The sequence below is a fragment of the Eschrichtius robustus genome, chromosome 1, assembly GCF_028021215.1.
Source record: "Eschrichtius robustus isolate mEscRob2 chromosome 1, mEscRob2.pri, whole genome shotgun sequence".
Classification (NCBI taxonomy): domain Eukaryota; kingdom Metazoa; phylum Chordata; class Mammalia; order Artiodactyla; family Eschrichtiidae; genus Eschrichtius; species Eschrichtius robustus.
This window is the reverse complement of record NC_090824.1, coordinates 169,785,584-169,802,406: the sequence shown is the minus strand read 5'-3', so window position 1 is coordinate 169,802,406 and position 16,823 is coordinate 169,785,584. Positions and strand designations below refer to the sequence as shown.

The following is a 16,823-nucleotide window of genomic DNA, read 5'->3' as shown; positions in this document are numbered from 1 at the left end:
TTTATCATTCATTATCAGGATCCCCGAACCGCAAAAACCTCAAATGAAGCCGCCTGAAGACATTGTTAGGTCAAATCATTATGATCCTGAGGAAGATGAAGAATACTATCGAAAACAGCTCTCCTACTTTGATCGAAGAAGTTTTGAGAGCAAGCCTTCTGCACATGTCCCTGCCAGCCACCTCTCAGAGCCCGCCAAGCCTCAGCCACAGTTTTCTAGTTACTCTTCCAAGTGAGTTATTTTGTTGAAGACTTACCTTTTAAAAATAAGATGAAACATAAAGTGGAGTTAATCACACGAAGATCAGTGTGTGTGTTTGTGTGTGTGTTTTGTTTTGTTTTGTTTTTTGGCCTTGCCTGCATGGCATGTGAGATCTTAGTTCCCTGACCAGGGATCAAACCCTTGCCCCTGCAGTGGAAGTTCAGAGTCCTAACCACTGGACTGCCAGGGAAGTCCTAAAAGTTCAGTATATTTTGAAGGAAAATAGTTAACTATGTAATACATGACTTCTGTAGGCTCTTAGCATTTCAGCAGTGTGTGCTGTCTAGCTCTGGGATGTGTGTTTTTTGTTCTTAAACTCTAGTGTCAGATACGTAAATTTTTTGCATTAGAGAATATGTGAAAATCAAAGGATTTTGAAATCAAAGCGTTTTGAGGTAAGAGAGGGTAAACGGTTAAGACCCTGATTTTTAAGTCTCTCCCTTCTGTGCAGCACACTTAATGCTGGTTCTCGTCCTTCTTTTCTGTGTTTGTTTTTTAAATATAAAAGTAGGGTTATGTTGGGGAGTGACATTGAGGGATGATACTAAAGAGTTTTAAAAAATTTTTTTCCAAGGTAAGAAAAAACTTGTCTTTTATTATTGTTTGAGCTTGAGGGGACTTTAGAGATTTCTGGTCCAGCTGTAAACATGAGGAACCCAAGCTCCAGCGAGGGGCCGTGACAGGGTCAGAGCTAGGACTGAGCCCCAAGTTCCTGCTGTCTTTTTCCTGTCTGTGCTGCTCCCTTCTGTTTGCTTGTCTACTGGGTTTTTGGTTGTTTTTCTTTCTTGTGGGTTTTGTTGGGGTACAAACTCCAAACCCACATGTGCCTGCTTGAGTTCGTATCCTGTTCCGGTTCTGCCGCTGGTTGAACCCTGACTGATGGTGCATTTGGTTCTGAGAGTGGAGTATAAACCCACACAGGCACAGGTGGGTTCATGCTTGAGCAGAACAGGCCCACAAGAATGGAAACAGATGTGGATTTATTACAAGGGATTCGTTTACACAGTTGTGGGGCCGGGCTGAGCAAGTCCTAAGTCTGCAGGGCAGGAAGGGAAATGCCTAGTGGTCTCGGAGCTCAGGGAAGCTGTTAAGTCCTCTTGAGAAGGGCCCATCTAGATAATCCCCCTGGGGATACCTGCATTAGTGTTTGAGTGAATAACTAGGACTGTAGTTCTGCGTAGCCAGGATGAGACATTAAAAAGCAACCACAAATCACTTTCGTGCCTAAGTTTAAAAGCATGAAGATTTTTACTGAATTAGATGCTTCGGACTGTCTGAACATATCATTTGTCACTTGCTGATCAGTGAGAATTCTTTTAGAATATACTTTAAAACCTCTAATATTAAAAGCCTACTTTTTAAAAAATAAATGAATTTATTTATTTATGGCTGCTTTGGGTCTTCGTTGCTGCGCGCGGGCTTTCTCTAGTTGTGGTGAGCGGGGGCTACTCTTCGTTGTGGTGCGCCGTCTTCTCATTGCGGTGGCTTCTCTTGTTGCAGAGCACAGGCTCTAGGTGCGCGGGCTCAGTAGTTGTGGATTGCAGGGTCTAGAGCACAGACTCAGTAGTTGGGGTGCACGGGCTTAGTTGCTCCGTGGCATGTGGGATCGTCCCGGACCAGGGCTCGGGCCCATCTCCCCTGCATTTGCAGGCGGATTCTTAACCACTGCACCACCAAGGAAGTCCCTAAAAACCTACTTTTAATTACCACTTGCCTTCTAAGACGTCATTTAAAGTGAAGATTTAGAACCTTTTCCACTGTTATCCATTTAAATCTTTGTCTATGGAAGAAAGCAGTTTATGAGAAACACAGCTGCAAACTGTGAGTGCTGCAGTGCGGGCTCTGTTTGAAGCAGACATTCTTGCACGAGTGTTGTGAGCCTCCCCTGACGCAAGCCTAGAGAGGTGCCCAGTGCATCTGGAGAGAGTCCAGACCAGGACGAGCCGGGCGTGGAGCCTGAGGAGCTCACCTTCCGTGAGGTGGAAGGGCGTCACCACTTTTACTGAAGCAGTTTAAACATATTCATTCCTCTCAGAAGGGAGTCCAGTTTAAAGAGAGATTTTATTTATCCTTTTACATACTTGGTAAATAGAATACAGCCTTAACAGGATACATTTAGGTCTAAAAAGTAAGTTAAAAGTTTTGCTAGGGAATCAGATGACAAGGCATTTTTGGTTTTGTGTGAATCTTGTTCTCTAGAGAGAAGACTCTATAATATATCTATGACGTATAGCTTTCAGACATGGTCTAGAACACTGCCGAGCACTTGGCGGTGGAGTGGCTCAGTCATTCCATGCGGAGTGACCAAGGGCTCAGCACAGGCCCCGGCGCGCTCCTCCTCATGTCCACAGCCCTGGGAGGAACCAGTGTTTGCTGGGCAGAGGTCTCATGAGAAAGAGATCACGTCTGTCTCTGTAGATTCACTGCGGACTCGGTTTGATTTTACTGTTTACTGTTGGTAGTGTTATGGGGTGAGAAAGTCTGACTTGAGATGGATACTAGGATGCCTTTCCTTCCTTTGTATATGAAATTAATGCTGCACTTTCCCATATAATAAGGTTTTTAAAAAAAATTTATTTTTGGCTGCGTTGGGTCTTCTTTGCTGCACGTGGGCTTTCTCTAGTTGCGGCGAGTGGGGGCTACTCTTTGTTGCGGTGCGCGGGCTTCTCATTGCGGTCTTGTTGCAGAGCATGGGCTCCAGGTGCATGGGCTTCAGTGGTTGTGGCTCGTGGGCTCTAGAGCACAGGCTCAGTCATTGTGGCGCACAGGCTTAGCTGCTCTGTGGCATGTGGGATCTTCCCGGACCACGGCTCGAACCCATGTCCCCTGCATTGGCAGGCAGATTCTTAACCACTGCACCACCAGGGAAGCCCTCCCATATAGGTTTTTAATGGTTAGAGAGTTGGAAAGGAGACTCGAGTGTCCTAGAAGATGACTCAGCAGGAAGTTGTTTCTGTGCCTTCCCTTTCGAATGCTGTTTTACTCTTTTGCCCAATTAATACAACTTTAATAATTGGAAAATAGTTTAAAATATGGGACCCTCTTTGTCTTACATTTCAAAACTGTTTGTCACCAGTAGATTGCCTACAGGCCTTATTCCCTAAAGTAAGATATAGAAATAACAAAGTTACTGTCTTCCAGATAATACGTGCTTTTGTTCCACTTAAAAGCACACCTCAAAAATGGTGGGAATTAGAGCAGGGAGAAGTCTTTGATAGCACAGGATAAGTGCCCCAGAAGCAGGCAGCTGTCACCCAGCCTTACAATCTGTTGAGCCGCATTGATGCTGGGAGAGGTGAGGAGACAGCAGCCCTGACGTCACCTCCAAAGCAAGTTAGGAGTTGCCAGGATTCCAAGCCCGGGCCAGAAGAGCAGGCTCCGTCTGGGTCTGTGCACATGCTGCAGCTCAGAGAGTGAGTTGTCTCCTTCAGGGCATCTAATGGGATTTCTGTCACTGGAATATCTACCTCTGAAGACGCAGCCTACCGTGAGACTTCCAGGTCTCAAGATAAATGTTGGTGGTTTTCAGCTTACAAGAATTAAGCATAAGATTGGCGTTAGGTGGTTTTGTGTGCATGTGGCATTATTAGATGAGAGAGGTAGAGACCAAGGGAGTCAGCCTGGCAGCTCTGCCCACCTCGGGGCTCAGCGGCAGGCTCGGAAGGAGCACGTGTTGATCATGTATCCATACCGTGCTAGCTGTGGTGCTGCCTCACTTCTGTGTTTTCACTCTGGACTTCTGTGCCTAGCCCCCTTTCTTTCAACAGAGCACTCACCCCCACTTCTTTAGAACCCGCTGCTTTATTTCATTTCTTTGTTCAGCACCAGGAGTGGGCAGCGAGCCAAGGAGTGAAGCTTAGCCATACCGCTGCCCACCAGAGCCCCACGTGTGGAGGGTGGGTGGGCGGGGCCTAGCTGCGTTCCACGTCTCCACCGGCTGCTGGTGTCCCGAGCTAAATGAGAGCCAGTGATAGTTTCTTTTATAGACCCAAGTATGCTGAAATGGTGGATGTGTGTTCTTTGGTTGATGCTTTAAAATGACATTTGAGTTCTGTTTGCTGCAAACTTAGATTGATCGTTTTCTTTCATTTTTCTATTGCGCTTGCTTTGCCATCACCTAGATTTCTTGGCTCTTATACTAGCTCTGACTACTTGGAAAGGAGCGTCATGTGGTAAGACGGGGCATTGGTGTGAGGCTGTGACGTGAGGGTCCCTCGCTGTGGCACTGGCGTTACGTGCACTTGCAGGTGTTAACGTCGTCTTCAGTGCTTAGTCCAAACACCCAAAATGAGATAACGGCGCAGCTTTAAAGCCGATCATGACTAGACTCTGCGACAGTAATCTTCTGTGAAAGTACATTCCAAGTGTCCGTGTGACTGCATGTGCACGTAAAGCCGGTGCAGCTTTGGCTCTGCAGAGCTCAGAGGGCAGTGTTGCAATTATGGGTCCTGCTTTAAAGATTTCTTTTGTGTGAATTTTATGTGTTCTATGTTAACAGTTGGCAATCTGAAAAAATAAGCATACATTCACAATTTGATTTAAATGAGCCTTAAAAATCAAGCAGTATTTGCTACTCTAGCAATTGCGAAACAAAAAACGGATCTGGTAAATCCAGGGCAAATTTTGAATTAAAAAAAATGTCCAGTGTTACTGGAACACAGCAGTACCCTTTCATTTACAAGCTGTTTTTGGCTGCTTTGGGGCAGAGTTTGAATAGCCGTGACAGAGGCCGTATGGCCAAGAAGCTGATAGCATTTCCTATCAGCCCTTGACTAAGGGCCTGCCAGCCCCTGGCCCGTGATGTCACCTTCTGTGGTGCCTAGTCTGCGCCAGAAGCTGGCGCTTCATACCTTCTTAGGCACTACACCAGAAGGGAATCTAATGAGGATTTGGGCCAATAAATATTTTTCAGAATATTTGGAAGACTTCATTAAACCTACCAACCGTTACTATTTTTTGTAGACCACAGTGTTGAATATTACAAGTATACCCCGAATTTCATCTGCCTTTTGGTTGCCATCTTTTGGATGTTTTACAAATATTCTTAAAATACCTGTGCTGTCTTTACAGCTCTTGTGTTGATGACTGGCTGAACTTGTTTGTGTATTTTGGTAGAGTACCCATACTCATAAGGGTAAATTGTGAAATTCTCAATTAAAAAAAAAACCTCAGGGATACTTAGAAGAATGGGAACTTGCTTTGTAAATGTGGACCCACCTGCAGGTGTTGGCATTTCCTCATTTTTCCACAGGGGGAAGTCTGCTGAGGTTGAAGCTGTGGACAGGCCGTTTGGGGAGAAGCGCTATGACCCACTGCAGGCCACACCGCCCCCTCCGCCGCTGCCTGCCCAGTACAGCCAGGCCGCCCAGCCCGGCCCCAGCACCGCCCTCAGCCTCCACTCACACACCAAGGGGACACTCGGCGAAGGTAGGCGGCTCAGGAGTTGGCAGGACCATTGTAATAGACTCACACTTACAAGATGAAAAGTACGTGCTCGAAACCTCTGGGCTGAGAACGGCGAAAAATAAGGGTTTTGTTATAAGTATCTCTTCTTTTTTATGATAACGACAGTTATGTCGGACAAGCCTTTTAGCTAAATAGATTTTAATCTGCCTCCTTAACATAGCTTAATTTCTCGAAGTAGTTTTTGTTTACCAGTACACCCAAAACTAAATATTTGAATGGTGGTTTGTAAAAATTATGGTGATGTCCGTCTTCGCACGTGGATATCGGGCGGCCGTAGAGTTTCACATAATACATGTCCCTGAGCACCTCGTCTTTGCATTTGTGTCCTGTGGCGAAGGCTCATCGAGATAGATCTCATCAGCTCCAGAGCGCTCACCTCAGGGTGGCATCCCTGCGTGTGCACCCCGTCTTCTCCTTCACACCTCTGAGCAGTAACTGTCTCTCTTCCCGGGCCACTGGCCTGGCTCCTCTCCCCCCTGTCCTGCTTCCTTCATCTTCCTCTCCCCTTCCCCATAATCCTTCCTTTTGCCTTCCAGCAAGTGCCACTGCCTCATGCCACCTTCCCAGCTCCACAGCCATTAGACGTCCTGGAAGGGACTGTTGCCTCCACCCTCCCAACATCTCTCTTCTCATTTGGTGCTTTCAAAGGATACACCACAGTTCACCAATCTCCTGGTGATGTTTTGCTAACTGGAAACAGTGCTCCTCTGTATTTATGTAGGAGTCCAATCCCAGGGGTATAATTTGATATTACCTTATGTTAGGATTTTCTTTACACACTATCATGTCTGCAGATAAAGTTTAAATTTTTACTCTCCAAACCTTATGCCTTTTTTGCACTGGCTGAGACGTCTAGTAAAATGTTGAGTTGAAGTGATGGTGGCAGACATCTTTTGCTAGTTCCCCACTGTGAGGAGAGAGGATTGAATGTTTCACCGTTACAACGTTAGCTGTAGGGGTTTTTGTGGGTTTTTGTAGGTGCCTTTTATTATGTTTAGAATGTTCCCTTCTAGTCCTATTTTACTGAAAGCATTTTGTCAACTGTTTTTTTCTTTTATGTACATTGTCCCTCAGTATCCGCAGGGGACTGGTTCCAGGACCACCCCCCCTTCACCCCCATCCCACCATGCACACTGAAATCTGCAGATACACAAGTCCCCTGTGTAACTGGTGTAGTACAGTCGACCCTCTGTGTCCATGGGCTCTGCATCTGCAGATACAGCGGGCCAAACGCACTAAGATGATCCTAAGATTTGTCTCCTTCATTCTGTTTCTGTAATAAGTTATCTTACTACGTTCACAAGGAGTTTTGGTTTATAATTTCCTTATAATGTCCTTGTCTGGTTTTGGTATCAAAGTTGTGCTAGTTTCATGAAAGACAGAGAGATGGGACGTGTTCCCTCTTTCTCTCATTTCTGGAAGAGTTTGTATAGCACTGATATGATTTTTTCCTTAATTATTTCATAGAATTCAGTTGGTGCTATTTTGCACTGCCACCAGCGGTACAGAGGGTCCCTGACTTATGACGGTTTGACTTTACGTGGTGCAGAAGCGATACACATTTCACTAGAAACTACTTCGAATTTCGATCTTTTCTCAGGTTAGCAATAAGCAATACAATCTCTCGTGAAGCTGGGCAGCGGCTGTGAGAAGAGCCCCCAGTCAGATGCTGCATCACAGGGGTGAATAACTGACACACTTTGAACTGTCCTGGACCCAGACAGCCAGTCTGTTTTTTACTTACAGGACAGTATTCAATAGATCACATGAGATATTTAACACTTTATTATAATATTTTGTGTTAGATGATCTTGCCCAACTGTAGGCTAGTGAGAGTATTCTGAGCACGTTCAGGGAGACTGGGCTGAACTATGATGTTCTGGTAGGTCCCGTGTATTAAGCACATTTTTGACTTGGAACCTCCCCTGGGAAGTCGAGGAAGATCTGTACATGGAAATTTCTGTTATTCCACATCTTTGCCAATGCTTGGCATTATCAGACTTGTAAGTTTTGCCAATTTAATGGATGTGAAATGATGTTTTTTGTTTTTGTTTTGCATTTTCCTAATTTATAGTGATGTTGAGTATCTTACTGTATGATTACTGGTTAGTCTAGTCCTCGTGTTTTTGCTTGTTCAGGTCTTTGCCTGTTTTCCTCTTGGTTGATTCTTTCTTATGGATGTATAGGTATTCTTCATAGGTTTTGGGTCCTAATTTTTTTAAAAATCAGTTATACATGTTGTAAATCGCTTCTGCCAATCTGTGACTTTTCTTTTTTAACTTTAATTATGGTGAGTTTTGTAGTACTGGTTTTTTTTTTCAAACATGGCCAGTTTTGTCATTCTGTTTCTAATTTATTGTGGACACTGGAGCGGGGTCGCTCCGATGCCAGTCTCTGGAGGCCGGGACTCCCAGCCACATGACCCTGACTCCAGGCAGTAGGTACATGAACGCTGTCCCAGGTGTCCCTGCTACCTCCTGGCCCCTCAGCATCACACACGGCCACCAGGGGTCAAGAGTGGCCTCAGACTGCTGACCCAGACCCAGTCGTGGACTCTGACACCAGGACAGGTTAAGGTGAGAGGGACATCAGATGACTGTTAGAATTTGTGTCAGGAAGGGCGTTCTGGTTTTTGTTTTCTGTATGGATGAAAAATTGTTTCAAGATTTATTCCTAAAAACTTAGTTTAACATGGTCACCACGGTCTCCCACAGAATATCACTTGTTGATACTTTCATGAATGAATTACTCATCTGGATAGATTTTATTCTTGACCCATTATAACATCCTTTCCATCTCACAAACCATTACAATCAGTTAGAGATGGGTTTGTAATTTTTTTTGTTCAAGCCACCGAATGTACTTTATTGTTTTTCTTATTGAAGTATAGTTGACTTATAATATTAGTTTTGATGTACAACATAGTAATTCAATATTTTTACAGATTATACTCTGTTTTCAGGAAGTTTTTGTAATACTTATACGTGTTTTTCAGGTAATTCCATGTCATTGGATTTTCAGAGCTCTTTAGTGTCCAAACCAGACCCACCCCCATCTCAGAATAAGCCAGCAGCTTACAGACCAGCCAACCGAGAAGACGCTGCCCAGTCTGCTTTCTATCCCCAGAAGAGTTTCCCAGATAAAGCCCCAGCTAACGGGGCCGAACAGACTCAGAAAACGATCACTCCAGCATACAATCGATTCACACCAAAACCATATACAAGTTCTGCGCGGCCATTTGAACGCAAGTTTGAAAGTCCTAAATTCAGTCACAATCTCCTGACGAGTGAAACTGCACATAAACCTGACCTGTCTTCCAAAGCCCCCACTTCTCCGAAAACTCTGGTGAAAGCACACGGTTCCACGCAGCCTCCGGAGTTTGACAGCGGAGTTGAGACGTTCTCTGTCCACACAGATAATAAGCCTAAATATCAAGTAAACAGTATCAGCACAGGGCCTAATAAAGCTGTGCCCGTGAGGTAAGATTTTTGCCTTTTTCTTGGCCTGGTGATGTCTCTCACGTGAGTTGGGTGTAGTTTAGGGAACCTGACTGATGATTTCAACTCAAACTTGAAGCTGAATGGTGTTGTCCAAAATGTTGGAATGACTAAAGGTTCTGCAAGAGGCACTAAAGCTGGTGCTCATTATCTTCGTTGTGTAAGAACCCAGGCTGAGAGGCACTGCGTTTCACTCAGGGTCACACAGCCGTGTTCAGGGAGCCTAGACCCAGCCACTGGTCTGACTTCTGACCTCAGAGCCAGACTCCTAACCAGCCCTGGCTTCCCATGACCTCTGACCTCCAGCTGGGGAGGCACGTTTGGAGAATATCTCAAAAATAATAGAGTATCTGTATTCCTCATCCACTGTTTATTCAACAGTGAGTTTGAAAAGAAGTAAAGATGTAATAACCTCAAAATGGTTGTTTAAAAAAGAGCTTTCTTAATAGTTTTGGTCAGATGGCTGAGCAAATGAGATGAAGCCAGCCTGCCTGGAGCCGCGCTCCCTACTCCCCTTCCCTCATCTGCACAGTGACCGACCAGACCCGTGCTGGCCACGCAGAAAGCACTCGCGGGCCACCTGCAGGCTGCCTCCCGAGCAGAAGGACAGCCAGGGGGGTGTGGAGGAGCAGGCTCCCCTCCCAGGGCGCCCATGGCGCCACTGCCCCCGGGAGGAGCCCATCCCCACCACTCTGGCCACGGAGGAGTGAAGCAGCAGCTCCCTGCGCTTAGTTTCATTTCGTTGGCCCATCTTCCTGCTCACCTTTAGTCCTGGCTCAAAACTTTACTTCAACAAGTCCTGAGAACCTCCACTTTCGAAGGAGAATCGGTACCACATCCCCTCTGCCTCGGGTGTCTTTGTTGTAACCACGTGAATGGACCGTCTCCTCTCCATGAGCGATTGCCCACACCAGAGTCTTTATTACCTCACGGAATCGGGCGTCTGTGCTTAGGGAGTGGGGAGGGAAGGCCATAGTATGCACACCAGAAATCCTCAGGAGAGAGCGAGCCTAATTAGTGTATTTTATCAGGTCTAAGATGCCATCAGTTGTGAGATGCACCACTGTCTTACGTATCACTAAGAAGGAAAAAACATGCTACCAATTAAACCATGATGTGCCATCAATTTTAAAACACCAATTTCATGGATGTAAAATATTGGGTGAGCAATGTATCAGGCTTTGCATGTTCTGATTGCAAAAATCAGTAATGAAGGTAACTTGACTAGTTACCTTTAAAAATGACATTGACTCCTCAAGGAAGAATATGCTTAGTTATCCCTGTGAGTAAAGTCTGTCACTGAAAACTTATTGAAGTAAGTAACTGCTTGATTATATGGAGAGATAAAAATAGAATGAAACCACCGACTAGAACTAGCAGTGAAAGCTCCTGTATGTCACTAGGAAGGTACTCATTAGCCATTTCTGAACTCTCAGTCCCTCAGCTATAGAAGAGGATGAAGATGAGGACGGTCACACTGTGGTGGCCACCGCCCGCGGCGTATTTAACAGCAACGGCGGGGTGCTGAGCTCCATAGAGACCGGCGTTAGTATAATTATCCCACAAGGAGCCATTCCTGAGGGAGTCGAGCAGGAAATCTATTTCAAGGTCTGCCGAGACAACAGCATCCTCCCGCCTTTGGATAAGGAGAAAGGTGAGTGTGTGATTGCCTGCTTAGTTTCAATAACTCGAGTTGCCCTGTGTGCTCTTCAAAGCTTATCGTGCTCAGTAGACAGGATACCCGAGACCTCTTTTCTTCCCACACCCTGGCTGCCCTCAAGTTCCTTCTACTAGGGAGGGCCTCTCGAATGAGCACTGTGGAGAGGGGAGCCTGTGCTACTTCACTGTGACGGTGACAGTAGGGGATGGGTCAGTGGGCACTCCTGTACCTGCCAGCCAGTCTTAGCCGACCTTACCAGATTTGTCCTTGAGTCGTTCCTGCCTTGCAGCTCTAGAGATGGGTTAGGTAACACCCACTCCAAAGGCCTTGCTCTGTGCCGCCACCTGCTGGTGGAATGTAAGGCTCGCGGGTTCCTCACCCCGCAGACCTTGCACAAGTGAACATGCCGCGGAGGAGGAAGCATCCCCATCGGCTGGTGTGGTGTGTGTTTCTGAGCTGCTTCAGGAATCTAGGAATGCTCTTATTTTTCACAGTCTTCCAGATCTGTCAGGATGATATGATAATGAACCACGTTGCAGCTTCTTTTAGAATATTTTAGCAGTGCTTTGCTTCCTTAAATTCATTATTTTAGCTCATTTTCGTACATTTTGCCAGAATACTAACATGTTGGCCCTCCTGCATGAATCTCTTAAGCCAAGTCTGTAGCAAATACAACATTAAAAACACAAGATATAAGTAACATTTGTAAAATGTTTGAGTATGTCTTATACCATAAGAATGCTGTGATTGAATGAATGAAGTAGCCACCAGCAACGTTGTGGCTATTTAGCACTTAAATTGTGGCTATTTTAGTTGAAACGGGCTAGAAGTGTAAAATACACACCAGTTTCAAAGATTCAGTATATTGCTCACATGTTGAAGTAATGTTTTGGATATATTGGGTTATATAAAATATTAAAATTGACTTTAACTGTTCCTTTTTAATGTGGCTACTGGAAAATATTAAGTTACATATGTGGCTCCTGTTACATTTTTCTTGGTCTGTGCTACTATAGAGAACTAACCCTCTTTGGCTTTAAAGCATATGGTTAGAAGGAGGGTGAGGAGAACTGTGGGTCTAGAAGGAAGCCAGCCGTCTAACCTCTCTCCCCCCATCCCCCCAGGTGAGACCCTGCTGAGCCCCTTAGTGATGTGCGGGCCCCATGGCCTCAAGTTCCTGAAGCCCGTGGAGCTGCGCTTACCACACTGTGCGTCCATGACTCCTGACGGTTGGTCTTTTGCTCTAAAATCATCCGACTCCTCGTCGGGTATGCTGTCTTCACTCTGTCCTTTGGGGGCTTTGGGTACTGTCGTTGATTGACCCCTGGGCTGACGGAGCTACCCGTGCTGTCTGTGCACAGATCCTCCCTCTGTTCCTGTGGCCTTGTAGGCATCACCAGTGTTTTGGAGTTTATTTGTGGTGCATATATTGTAAATGAAAACTGAAAGGTAGAGAAGCTTCTGCCTTGTAAACATTGATGATTTGGCCAAAGGTTGACTGTTTCTTGGTGTTCAACAGAATTATTTGTTCTGTCAGAATTTTTAAGATGAGGTGGGAGATTTGATATTGTCCTGCATATATATATGCATTTTCATCTTCATACTAAGATGATTTGATTCCTTTATGTAATAATTTCTATTTTTGGTTACTATTTCTCAGTCTACAAAGTGTATATATATACTTTGTAGATGTGTGTGTGTGTGTGTGTGTGTGTGTATACACACACACTAGAGAAACTTGAAAGATAAAAGACCTTACACTGTGATCGTACTTGGCCATGGTTTTTCCATGTAAAACTCAAAATAACTTATATAATACACTTTTAAAATGGCTTTTTGCTGTCGAGATCATAATTTCAAAGCTTCCATTGCATTTTCACATTTCTCACTTCCTTGGGTGACTAAGTCAGTTAGACTAAAGTCAGAAGTTTCTATATTTATGGCATAGAACACTTTAATTGAACCTGATGTAGAAAAAAAGAATTTAAAGTTCTTCTGAATTTTTGATAAATCAGATGAGCATTATACAGTTTTAGTTTGGTACAGTATGAAATAGAGTTTTACGGTGTAAAGAACATATTTTAGTATTACCCAACGTAAAATATTACATATATTCATTCACAAGTACCCCATTTTCTGGGAAAAGTTCTTCAGGGACTCCACTGAGAAACATTTTATTAGCCTAGTTTGAACTAATGAATTAACATTAATAAAACTGCATTTAAAACATATATTCCAAAAGTCAGGTTTTAGTGTGGGCTGTGATCGTCCTCTAACCCAAAATAGGTTGAGGGTCCTTAAAGTCACTGTCTGTTGTTACTTGTTTTATAAGTGATTTTTTTCCAGATATGAAAAAAATCAGTATGCTTCGTATCATTTGTTTTGTGCCACAGAACATAAGTTATTTTGTTAGATTGAAACAACTTATTTTTTCCTGTGTTAAATTTGAGTATGTACACCTAGAAGAGAAATGTAATTCTGGAATGCTTTTGCTACTATAAAGTTCTGTTTTAAAAAGTCAAGGGTAGATTTTGATAGCTACTGACTTAATTCCAAGAAGTATTTATTAGTATATTGGACAGAATTTTGAACCTAAAGTTTTTCCCAAGAGTTGTCATAACTCTTATCTCACTGCCTAAACAATTTATCTGCAGTATTGCATAACTGCACATGTATCTGTGAAGTTAAACCCCTCTGTTTTAAACTGCTGAGCCCACCATGACTCAGACGTCACTTAGGTAACGGACAGCTTACAGTCTGCAGCAGGGTTTCTCAGCCTTGGCCCTGTGGGGTGTTTAGCAGCCTTCCTGGCCTCCACCCACTAGATGCCAGTTGTGACGAGCAAAATTGCCTCCAGACATTGTCCCCTGGGGGGCAGAACTGCTCCTGGTGGAGAACTGTTGCTTTACAGGCAGCAGCTTTGACTGTCACTTACCATGGACACAAGAGGTGTTCGGCTGTCCCAGCCTTCTTTACGTTGAGTCCACTGCCAGGGCTCCTTAGCTGTAGCTGCAAATCTCAAATCACCTGGTTAAAAGCTGGTTAAAAACTCCAAAGCCCAGGCCCTGCTTCAGTCTTACTCAGTTCAGTGACTTTTGGAAGCATCATGAATGGTTTTGTTGTACAGCAGGATCAGGGCTAAGAAACTCTGGCCCAGTCGTAATGAATTTTATTTTATTTATTTATTTTTTTGTAAAGGGGAGGAGGCTCCTTAACCAAATTCTGCAGAATGTTCAGGGTTTCATTTGGTCTGTCAAGTGTGAGAAATGTGTTCTCATACTCAGCTCAAATGGGGTGATCATATAATTATTGTCTGAACTTTTGAAAGTGAAAGAAGGGTACTCTTAATAACTGTTTGGACTCAGGGGCAAACTGGAACTGTCCCAGGCACATGATCACCCTAACTTTTATTCATTTTTTAAAAGGCTCGAACTTGAAAACATAAAAAATAAAAGAGAAATCTGCAACAGCTTTTGGATCATTAGATTCCAGTGGGTCTCCAATGAAGTATATAGCACTAAGAGTTTTGGTACAAGTGCAGTATGCTGAAGAAACAGAGGAAAATTGTATCTAAATATATATGTTTATGTTTGTCCCATGATTGCACAGCATTACAGATAGCAGTTTAACCAACCAGAAATGACATGAACTTTTTTTTTCTCTCATAGGCGATCCTAAAACCTGGCAAAACAAGTGTCTTCCTGGAGATCCAAATTATCTTGTTGGAGCAAACTGTGTTTCTGTCCTGATTGACCACTTTTAATTCTTAAAATATAGGAACTTGATTAAATAATGTGAAACTGGGTTAAACTTACTTACTAAATCTAAATGGAACCACTCCATCAAGTATTATACTTTTCCTAGAATTGATACTGCAGTGTGTTAGTATCACACGCTTTGTTTGAACTGGAGAGGCTGAGTGAACATCCCCTGAACCGCGCTCGGGAAACATGCTGCCTGCTGCATGTTGGGGGTTGGTGTTGGCTACAGGCTCCAAGATGTGATGCTTTGTAATGAGTTTTGTACTTTTATATGGTTCACTGCTTAACTTCACATATTGATTTCCGTTAAAATACCAGCCAGTAAGTGGGGTGCATTTGAGTTCTGTTCTTTCCAAAGTACACTGTTTCAGACTTTATTATGACCCTGGCCTGGCATACACATTTTTATTATGCATGAGGTAATCACACGTTTTTAAAAAGCACCTCAAATATATAACGAGTGTAGTGGATTTAACAGAAATGTACAGCAAGGGGAATTTATAGCTTTTTTTTTTTTGGCAGGGCAAGTGAAGACAATTACTTACTGTATATGAAAACTCATTTTTCTTAGGGAAGGACACCAAAGCATGTGAGACTGGTTCTGTGGCCCCTTTGGATCTATAAGTTAACCATATCACCATAGACATACTAACCAGCAGGAATGCCTTACCCTCGTGTTTTTAATTCTTAGATTGTCCTGTGTATTACTAAGTTTTTATGGCTTTTTTATGCACATTTAGATACTGTATCATGAAAAGATTGAGTAAATTGTGGATTTGGTGGTTTCAGAAATGTGTAATCACCCAGAAGAAAATAATGGTGTGATTTGGGGTGGTTTTTTTTTTGTTTTGTTTGTTTGGCAAGGGGCAGTGGTTGTTTTCTCTCTCTCTTTTTTTTTTTTGGCTATGGCATTTAAAAACTTCTGATGTTTTAAGGATGCTTGTACATAAGACGTGCATACCACTTTGTTCTTGGTTTGTAAATTAACTTTTATAAACTTTACCTTTTTTATACATAAACAAAACCAAGTTTCTTAAGGCTACCTTTGTATTCTCTCCTGTACCTCTTGAGCCTTGAACTTTGACCTCTGCAGCAATAAAGCAGCATTTCTATGACACACACAAGGTCAGTTTTTTAAGAAAAAGAATGCACAGAGTTGTTACATTTTTAAATGCTGCATTCAAAAGATACAGTTACTCAGAATTCTCTAGTTTGAATAAATTCTTGCAAAGTATCCCTACTGTAATTTGTGATATGATGCTGTGCCCTAAAGTGTATTTTTTTACTAATAGACAATTTATTATGGCACATCAACACAATTTCTGTTTAGATAATACACCACTACATTCTGTTAATCAATCAGTAGGTGTGACTGAATTTCTTTTGCAGTTATTAAAAAATCTCAAATTTCTAAATCTGCAGAATAAAACTTTTTAAAATAAAGTGCTGGTTTGGTCTGTTTGCCCACTATTTTTAGTATTGTTTAACTTCATAATCCTAGTTTAAAATCCTGCACACTGATCCTCATCACCCAGTTGCCTGCTGCCGTACTGGGGGTGGGGGATTTGGAGTGAGCCCCTGTTGCCAGTGCATCCTGGCAGAAGACACAGCAGGAGAAGGGGGGCAGGTGGAGTCTTCCCACTGTGCCTGTAAGTGTATGTGGATGTATGTGTTTATTCATGTTCCATAGGGCCAACTTGTATATGGTTTTGTCTCCTCATAGTTTTTAGAAAAACATAACATGGGCCGATTGTGGGGGTTTAATCTGCAGTTTGTGCAGATGCCACCAGAAAATTACCAGAACTAATCAATGAATTTAGTAAAGCCGCAGGATACAAAATTAACAAACAGAAATCTCTTGCGTTCCTATACACTAACAATGAAAGATCAGAAAGAGAAATTAAGGAAACTATCCCATTTACCCCTGCAACACAAAGAATAAAATATCTAGGAATAAACATACCTAAGGAGGCAAAAGACCTGTACGCAGAAAAGTGTAAGATACTGATGAAATAAATCAAAGATGACACAAACAGCTGGAGAGATGTACCATGTTCTTGGACTGGAAGAATCAATGTTGTGAAAATGACTATACTACCCAAAGCAATCTACACATTCAGTGTACTCCCTATCAAATTACCAATGGCATTTTTCACAGAATTAGAACAAAGAAGCTTA

At 43.2% G+C, this 16,823-nt stretch overlaps 1 protein-coding gene across 5 annotated transcripts in view; it reads left to right on the top strand.

Annotated features, from left to right (window-relative positions):
- TJP1 (tight junction protein 1) overlaps positions 1–15,879 on the top strand; it is a 113,453-nt gene extending 97,574 nt beyond the window's left edge. For 2 of the 5 annotated variants that reach the window (XM_068559284.1, XM_068559266.1), the window contains 6 exons: positions 19–231; positions 5,513–5,688; positions 8,723–9,206; positions 10,661–10,878; positions 12,009–12,092; positions 14,553–15,879. In XM_068559284.1, the coding sequence (XP_068415385.1) occupies positions 19–231; positions 5,513–5,688; positions 8,723–9,206; positions 10,661–10,878; positions 12,009–12,092; positions 14,553–14,647 (1,270 nt within the window). In that variant the 3' untranslated portion in view covers positions 14,648–15,879. Of the gene's footprint in view, positions 1–18; positions 232–5,512; positions 5,689–8,722; positions 9,207–10,660; positions 10,879–12,008; positions 12,153–14,552 lie in introns of all 5 variants that reach the window. The other 3 variants (XM_068559275.1, XM_068559250.1, XM_068559258.1) reach the window with 2 other exon arrangements.
- Positions 15,880–16,823: the final 944 nt, after the last annotated feature.